Source organism: Anopheles darlingi, chromosome 2 (genome assembly GCF_943734745.1).
Source record: "Anopheles darlingi chromosome 2, idAnoDarlMG_H_01, whole genome shotgun sequence".
Classification (NCBI taxonomy): Eukaryota; Metazoa; Arthropoda; class Insecta; order Diptera; family Culicidae; genus Anopheles; species Anopheles darlingi.
In genome coordinates, this window is record NC_064874.1 from 9805937 (window position 1) to 9814271 (window position 8335).

General features: G+C 48.7%; 2 protein-coding genes across 2 annotated transcripts in view; both read right to left on the reverse strand.

Annotated features, from left to right (window-relative positions):
• Positions 1 to 5820: 5820 nt before the first annotated feature.
• Positions 5821 to 7658, reverse strand: LOC125949049 (galactosylgalactosylxylosylprotein 3-beta-glucuronosyltransferase I). Its single transcript, XM_049675736.1, has 3 exons — positions 7418 to 7658; positions 6903 to 7263; positions 5821 to 6804 (listed from the first exon to the last, which is right to left on the reverse strand). Exons 1-3 carry the CDS (start codon positions 7651 to 7653, stop codon positions 6430 to 6432), a joined length of 972 nt encoding a protein of 323 aa, XP_049531693.1. The 5' UTR covers positions 7654 to 7658; the 3' UTR covers positions 5821 to 6429.
• A 484-nt stretch (positions 7659 to 8142) lies between these two features.
• Positions 8143 to 8335, reverse strand: part of LOC125949058 (mitochondrial transcription rescue factor 1) — a 918-nt gene continuing 725 nt past the window's right edge. The window contains exon 1 of the mRNA XM_049675746.1: positions 8143 to 8335. This exon is cut by the window's right edge and continues 725 nt beyond it. Within this exon, the coding sequence (XP_049531703.1) occupies positions 8157 to 8335 (179 nt within the window). The 3' untranslated portion in view covers positions 8143 to 8156.

The window sequence follows — 8335 nt, forward strand, 5'->3', positions numbered from 1 at the left end:
GCACGTCGGTTTTAAACGCCCAGCGCGTCGGTACCGTTGGAGCTGGTATAAACATTTGTTATAGGATTTCCGGAGCAGCAACCAACCAACGGCACCGGCACCAACAGCAGCGCTCCGGGCTTTCATTTGCTCGACAGCAATGAACCATATAATTGACCGTCACGGGACCGGTCTACGGACGCGTCCGTCGATGTGCCCAAGTTCGCGCGCTGCTGACCTGATGGCGAACCCGAGAAGGGCCGATGAGGAGCGTTTGCTTTGGCTTTCCGGTCTGGCGATCGCTACACATCACACCACGTGCACCAGAGGGGGGGTCAAGGGGTCCAGATGTCGGTCGCAAATGTTTGGACGCTGCCATCTTAGGCTTGCATGCGGTACGGGTCGTCGGCATGACTCACTGCACAGTTCGCTTACAAGTTACTCCATCGCAGGTCGTTAGTAATGGAGAGTTAACGACTCGGTTAACAAGTTATCCAATTCTATTTTTTAATTAATTTTTATGATGCATAAGTCCAGTTAAGAATATGGTAGTTCAGTGAGAGTTGTTCACTCTGTTCTCAAATTATTTGAATAGTTACCACTTTGACTTAGGTTAACCGCACTAATTATGGTGATACTTTGAATTAAAAAAATAATGATAAAATAGTTAAGTTTACATCTCTAAACAGTTGCTGTCTCAAACGGTTTTCATAAATCATGGAATATATAGTTTGATTAGATTCTTCCATGACTAGAACCCCTATATAACCACTGAATACCGAAAGCAAGGCACACGAAAGTCTATTTAAGCAGCACAAGGATCTAATTATAAATCACTACCTCTCAGCTCAGCGTATTGTTCAGGTTTCTCGATTCAAAAAACGGTAATATCATCCTCCACTCTAGACCACCGAATCTGACCAGGTACCGGTATCTGTCCAGAAGAGATCTTTATTCCCTCCTCTCTGCGGGCTCACCAGCTTTCAGCTGAGCCCCCCGTTTGAAACACGAATCTGATTATAATTTTGCTGCTTTTCGTCGCGGGAAAAAACGGACTTGTCATACTCGTCAAAGCCCTACAACGGAAAGGAGGGGTGTTTTCGCCTCACCCGTAAAAACCGATGACAATTCCATTCCGTCCACGTCCATTGCATCGACCAGTCCAGGATCTCCTCCTAAAGCACCAGTTTCCGAGGGAAACCAGAACCACAGACTGGGAAGAGATCCTCGGGGAAAAAAACGGCTTCGAAGGCTGTCAAGATGAATTACCTTCGCAGCGTGACGCAGCAACATCGAGCATCCGACCGTATGCGACCGACCGAAGCATCGTTTATAATATTTTGTCCAAGCACCACGTTACACGCGGTTTAAATGCTACTAGGACGACAATGACGAGGGGTTACCAGAAAATGTCTTACGCATTTAATTACCTGTTGTTGACTCGTCGGCCGGTTGACATGTGGCTTACACTCCGGAGTCATCCAGCAGCAGCAGCAGCAGTCTGTAAAGAGAGTGAAAAAATAAATGTCAGCGTAATTAAATTTTGTTCGTGATATTTCAATAAATATTCATGCACCTCGTGAGTGCGTGCGGTCGTCCTTCTGTATCCATTTCATTTGCACAACAAAATGGGGATGACGATGAGCTGCGGATTCATGCTGCGCGTATGCCACACACCGCATAAGAGCATCTTCATTCCCATTGGACATAAATTTCCGTTTTTCTTTCCTTGCCTTTTTAAGAGATTTCCGGCCACCCTCCGCGAGGGTGAGTATTAAACTGTGGCACGTGCATGTGTTTTCCGGAAGAAGCAGCAGGTGCGGAAGGGCGCATGAAGCGTGTTCGCGCTGCAGGCTTTACGATTGCAATTAATATCGGAACGTAGGTGTACAAGTGTGAAAACGTGTTTTTCTGGGAAGCGCCTTCTTATTGGTGTTAGTGGATTTTAATGTTATCTCCCTCCGGAAGTGTCGGATAGCATCGCTGTTTCTTTCTAATTGAGGCAATACTCGACGACTTTATTAATTAAATTGCATGATTGAGGCATTTTTCAATTTGATGGATTTATACGGCGATACTCTGTCATGGTCCTAAGGACCTTCAAATAAGGATATTAAATGCTGAGTAACAACGGGGCATTTTCTCAAATACAAATACATTATTTCATTATTACCGAGTCAATCACCTGCTCGTTTTGTTCACGTTATTACAAATTAGATTGCAACTTCAATTTAGGACTCCTGTTACTTTTACTTAGTACAACGCTTATCGAAACAGAAACGACAATCCTGATCGAAAGATTTGTAAAAGATTAAAGATTCATTGAAGGCACTTCCTGGAAAAGTTGTGGTTGAACCAACGCTTGACATTTCCCACTAGACTTATCTTCTCGCCTTGTTCTGTGGAGTCTCCCCACAAATTAAGTCACTGCCGCACTGGAGCACCCAAAAACAAACAAGACATACACCAGAGACTGTCGCATACTATGTTGGGGCCACTTGCCCTAATCATTCTAATTAAATGGTCTGCTCCTGGAAACTTTGGCCCCTCAGTTCACCCCTGCTAGTGCCACCGGGATCACACCCGGTGCCGGGGCATTGAACAGGCGAAAAAAAAACCGGAAGAACTTCCTTCGACAGAAGTCAGTCGTCTCTCCAGTACCCGTGAGTATGGTGAGTGAAACTTTTTCGAGTGTCGCACAGGGAGACATCCCCCACCCCTCCTATGCAACCTTTGAGTACACAGAGGATCAAAAGATGGTCCAGACAATCCTTGGTTTTTGGCCCAACTTTTGCGTCTATATGCGATCAGTACAGGTTCTCCCCACTCCGGGTTGGCAAACGGAACCATGCGTCGTCGTTGCCGTCGTCGTCGTCGTCGTAACCCAATAAAGACGCGGCACGCGAACTACAAGCTACATGACATGTGTTTGGGGCGTCCCCAAGTTTCGCATCCGGTCGCGATACGCTCCCCAAAAACCAACATGCAGGAACTCGAAGTCGGACTAAATTTACGAATATGCGGATGGTGTAGCCGATGTTCCTTGTTTTCGCCAGCATTCCTTGCTGTTCTGCCCTTTCCTAGGAACCGTTCGTTCCGGTCTGTGGATTACATCCGCGAGATTCCTGGAGGGGTGAGCACGGCGGACTAGGAAGTAGTACTGTTTGTTTCCCCGACGCACTCTTACTCTGTCTCTCTTTGCTTATATTGGCGCAAAAGGAAAGGAGGGAAAGGGTAACGAGATTACTCACTGTCTTTTTGTTCGGGTAATGGAGAGGAAGTTTTATCCCTAATTGGATTTCTTATTCAATGTGCAGTCACCCTTCTTACCGGGGTTGTTGCTGCTACTCCTAGGGTTCCTAGAGGAATGGTATAGCTTCGTCTTGGAGTAGTTCCGCCGTCGATGTGGTGCGAGTGAGCTAGAATTTGGATTTCACGTCGTCAAAGTGCGAGTAATGTGAACCGAAGGCGAACTCCTGCACTGCACTGCAGCAGTACCACTCGAAGTGGAGAAGTGGATGGACTGTGGACCTTGGAATGGGCTATGGACCATCGGATGGATATAGCTTTAAGTAGATTCAGCGTGGCTACCAACAACATTCCTAGCTAGCTTTTACAAGACAAATCCACACTGGCAAGGAAGTGCCGCCACCATGTCGATTACTGTGGCAAGTAGTCGCTTGGTCCTCTCGCCGCCTTCCACCGCCAGATGATGAACTGTTTGTGGTCTAAATCCCCAGGGGAACCTCCTTCCAAGATGAGGGTGTGAAGAGGATATTTTGTAAACAAGTTTTACTCGCCTTGTTCAATCAAAAGTTTCCATTTTCTAATCTTGCGTCTCGCGTTCGTCTGTTCCTTTAAGCTCCGAACTCCGTCAAAAGGAGTTCCGTTCCCTGAATGGATGAAATCTTTTTTTTTTCATCGACCGGGATCAATCTTCTGCCGAGGATTAGCCACGGGTGCGTCATCGCCCAGTAGCCCAGTAGAGCCTTCCAATTTTTACTTTCATTAGACTCGTACGTACGTACGATGATGACGATGATGATTTTGAACTCCGGTCACGTTTCGACGGCATCGTCGGGCGTCCAGGGACCGCGACCGGAGTGTGTCCAAGATCCCGAGTCCTGTCACCAACTCTACGGATCCTTTGGCGCTGGAATGAACTGAACCTGGGGACGCTGGGGCGTCCTACCTTAGGAATTGTACCGGGAGGAACTTGCATGTCCGTGTGAGGATTCTCGAAGGTCCACGTTGGGCTAGCGAGCGGCAGACGAACGCATCCTACCGCAACGCAACGCACCACCGTTCGGGCTCACGCTGCGTTCTAAATCCGGGGACGGACGGAATAAATGAATATAAATGACGTTTTTATTTCCATCCATCAGGACCACTCTCAGGCTCCTGGTGAACGCTCCATCAAGCGTCGGCGTCGTCGTCTTATGCAGTGCCACTGCTGCGAGCACATAAATCAGTTCCAGTTCTCGATCTGGCCACTACTACCGCAAACCCGGCATGCCGGAATGTCGCAAACCGGGATGTCCAGCTGAGTGTCTTATACCCAAAATGGCATCGAAAAAAAAGTACCCTCCACCAACGGGAAGAAACAAGGCTTTGTTCCTGCGTCATTGTCCGGTTATTAAAAAGTTTGTTACACGACCCAACCAATCTTCCGACGGAAGTTGAAAAACTGTGATTTAGACCTGTGAAGAGGCACGCGGAATCTTCGCACGCACCATCGAACCGTGAGCGTGATTGGAAAGCGTTTGTCCAATCAGTGAGAGCGCATTTTTGGAATACTTTTCGCACCCAACAGCCGTTATCCGGCAATATCCGGGGGGGATCGCCATCGACCGAAGGAACATTCCCCCTCCCCTAAGCTACAGGAAGTTCGAAAACCAATCCGGAAGAAATGTAATTAAGAGAGCGAGAGAGACCAACTGGGGGCCGGAGAGTAGCTGTCGCTTTCCCGCTGTTAAATGTGGTTTTCGGTCACGGAGTTCACGTAGCCATGGCTACGCCATTTCGACAGCAGGAGCACACTTTCGCCACAGTTGTTGGCGCTGATAATGAAATAATTTTACCGTCCCGAAAAGCAGGAAACTTCTTCTTTCTTTCGTTTGGCTATTAAAATAAATACATCCAAGCTCCCGTGGTGGGGGCATGAGAGTGCGCCACATGTCTTGGCTCGATGGCTCGATGGCCGCTTCCGAACCGGCACCGGTGGTGGTCGGTCACTTTTTCGCAATATTCGATGTCCGGCTAATGCACCAGCTGTGCCGCTGGGCGTGACTTTTTCGTGCATGGGGACGATAACACGAGCGTTTGGCGCTGGTTGCCATGGTTGTGTTGTAGCCCAATTTTCCAGTGACGGTCGGCGTTTCGGTGATAAGCTGGAAGGTTCTTTCGGGAGAACAATGTTCGATAGAGCTTTGACTCATTTTAATTTAACTCTCGAATATCACTCACGATGAAGTCAGACACGTCATTTTTGCGAACGCATGCACACAGCAGGCACTGATAACAACCCGGGAATGTGAATTCCCGGGCTTGCTTCATTGAATGCTTCATTTTTCATTTTGCTTCATTGAATGCTTCATTTTCGCGTTCTCTTGGGTTTCGACACGTTGCACAACTGGTCTGCCTTACGTACACGGTAATATTGATTACAATCGAGCACTACGGAGCACCGCTTCCGTCGAGCCATCGTCAACGTAGACAATGGAGGGGCGTACGCAGTGCAGTGTATTTCTCTCACGAACCACCCTCGCGTTCGGAACCGTTGGTCAGCGATAAATGGCAATAACGAGGAAAGGGCGTTACGAGCTGTCTAGTGTTACAAGCCAGCGAGGCAAAGCCAAATGCTATACTACAGGGCTGGAGAAAGTACGTTAAACTATGAATATCAGTGAGTCGCGGCCTTTAAAGTACCGGAGCATAGGAATAAGTTTTTTTTTATGAAAATATAAATTATTTTATTAAATATCTTATCAGCTTTTAGTTAAAATAATCCTGCAGTTGCCACAGGTGAGTATAGTTGCCATCGTTTTGTAATGTAAAGTAACCGTTTGAGAACGTATCTAAGTTCCAGGGCACCAGGTCGAGATATGTTGGAACGTTTAGGAACAGCAATATAAACAATCACTTCGCTCTAGGCAGTAGCTGCATCAAGTACACAAGGAGGCCAAAGTGTTTCACGGCTTGCTTAGATTTAGACGGCCTAAAAAGAATTGGTCTCGACAGGCGGGCACGTTATGATGATGAAGATTGCCTGCTGTCGTCGTTTTACCTACGATCTAGTTACGATTGCTTCTCTGTACAGTGGACGCGCGGATCGAGAATAAATAGAATTGCGATTGCTTTCTCTGCTAGATTTAATCCTTAAACGCTACCATCACCAGGAAAAGGTATTGAATCGGGGGAGGGAGGCGCAGTGGTCCTGCCTCTACTCTACTACACCTCCATACCATCGTTCGATTTTTTGTTCGTCTTTTGAAGTGCCTTTTCGGCGTCAAGTTTCGGAGTTTCGGTTCGCGTGTGCCATACCAACACTTCCTTGCAGCCGCTCGCCAACGGTTGCATATCGTGCACGATCGTAAGGTGGCGCAGTATTTCACTCTCCTGGTAGCCCCGCTCGACCTCGTAGCTAAACTGTGCCTCGGGCGTGCTGAGCAGCAGATCGGAGCTAATCGCAAAACCGGCCATATCGAGCGGGAAGGGACGTTCCGGTTTCCAGGCACTGTTGAACCCAAGCACCAGCCCATCCCGGTTGAGGACAGGTTTTTCCACCATCAGCCCACCGACCAGTCCAACCGGCCATACACCAACCTACGGAACCCATACGAGAGGAGGACGGACGCTCTTATTCGCTCGTCATACCCGTCTACCCCGGGGGTGGAGACGAGAGTCAGAATGTTGTTACATACCTTGCCAGGTTCGATCTTGGCGATCTCGTCGAACAGCTCCGTGCTATATGTGTTGTCATCGTCCATAAAGTACACGAGCGAGTGGCCCGGCGATTCCGTCTCGCCTGCATCTCGCGACCGTTTCAGGTGCTGCCGGATCCACTTGAGGGCGGTGTTCCGTTGCTCGACACCGCGTGGCTTTAGCCAGTTGGGATCTTTACCCTGCAGCTTGAAATTTGTCGGAGTTTTGGCCGACAGCTGAACGCTACGGTTCTCGAGTCCGCTACGCTTCAAAACATTCGTCACCAGTGTCGATGTCTTTTCGGCATCTTCGACGATTACCCAGAAGACGGACGGTACGAGCCGTATCACGTGAGAGAGCCTAAAACGAAACATAACGCAAGAAGAAGCGAGATCAGTGAAGGCCATGACGATTGCCAGCTGTTTCTTTTTTGGGTTTTGGAATGCGCATGAGCGCGCTGATCGCGTCAAGGTAACGCACAGGCCAGAGGTCACTGAGATCACGGCGGACTTACCGGGTCAGTTCGGCTTTCTGCACCGGACGGGCGTACGTTGGAGTGACCGCGTAGATCGTTGGTCCCGTTTTGGGGTTCGGCAGGAAGGCATCACGGCCGTTCTGCTCGGCAACCACCGCCTGCTCTTCCTGCTCCCCGCTACAACCCCGGGAGCTAAGCGAGTAGAAAAACAGGAACAACACGATGGCCAAGAATGCCAGCAAGTGCTTTAAACGGAGTCGAATTTCCTGGTTCATGCTGGCTGACTGTTGCTGGTGCTACGTTGCCAAACCGTGTGGCCTTGTGTGCCCTGTGAGGATGATGATGATGCTGCTGCTGATGCTGGGATACGATGAGAACTGCCAACAATCGCGATTCCGGTGGAGGGGGAACACACTCTGCTTTGCATAACCGTCGCCGGCCCACGGACTAATCAACGCTAATCATCACTGCGCCGCACACACTTTCAAACACTTCTCCGCGATGAATGTTCCGATGGTGACAAACTTTTGCTTCGAGCCGGCCGGTTGCTAATCACCATTTTTATCCAAATTTGGGTTCGTTAAACGCGCGCTTCCACCGGCCACGTTGTTTACTTTTTGCCTAGCAGCAGCCGAGCTGTCAAACGACCCAGATAACAAATTCCAGGGAAAACCGCCAACCAAGGTGTCTATACTTCTGTAGCCAGTAACTAATCCATGATAAAATCATTTATTATTTCTAAACTTTCCTCTGTGTATCTTATCAGTCACTAGTTACCTCATTTGCTGAGGGATTCTGGATAGTTTTCAATAACAAGCGAATTCTGCCGGCGCAGGGTAACGCGTAGATTTTCGGTGCGCGGTTCTACGGACAGTATTTCGACGCGGCACACGATCAAATAGTCTGGGTTGTTGGGACTCGGACCTCGTATCACATCAATTTCGTCCTCCTGCTCCA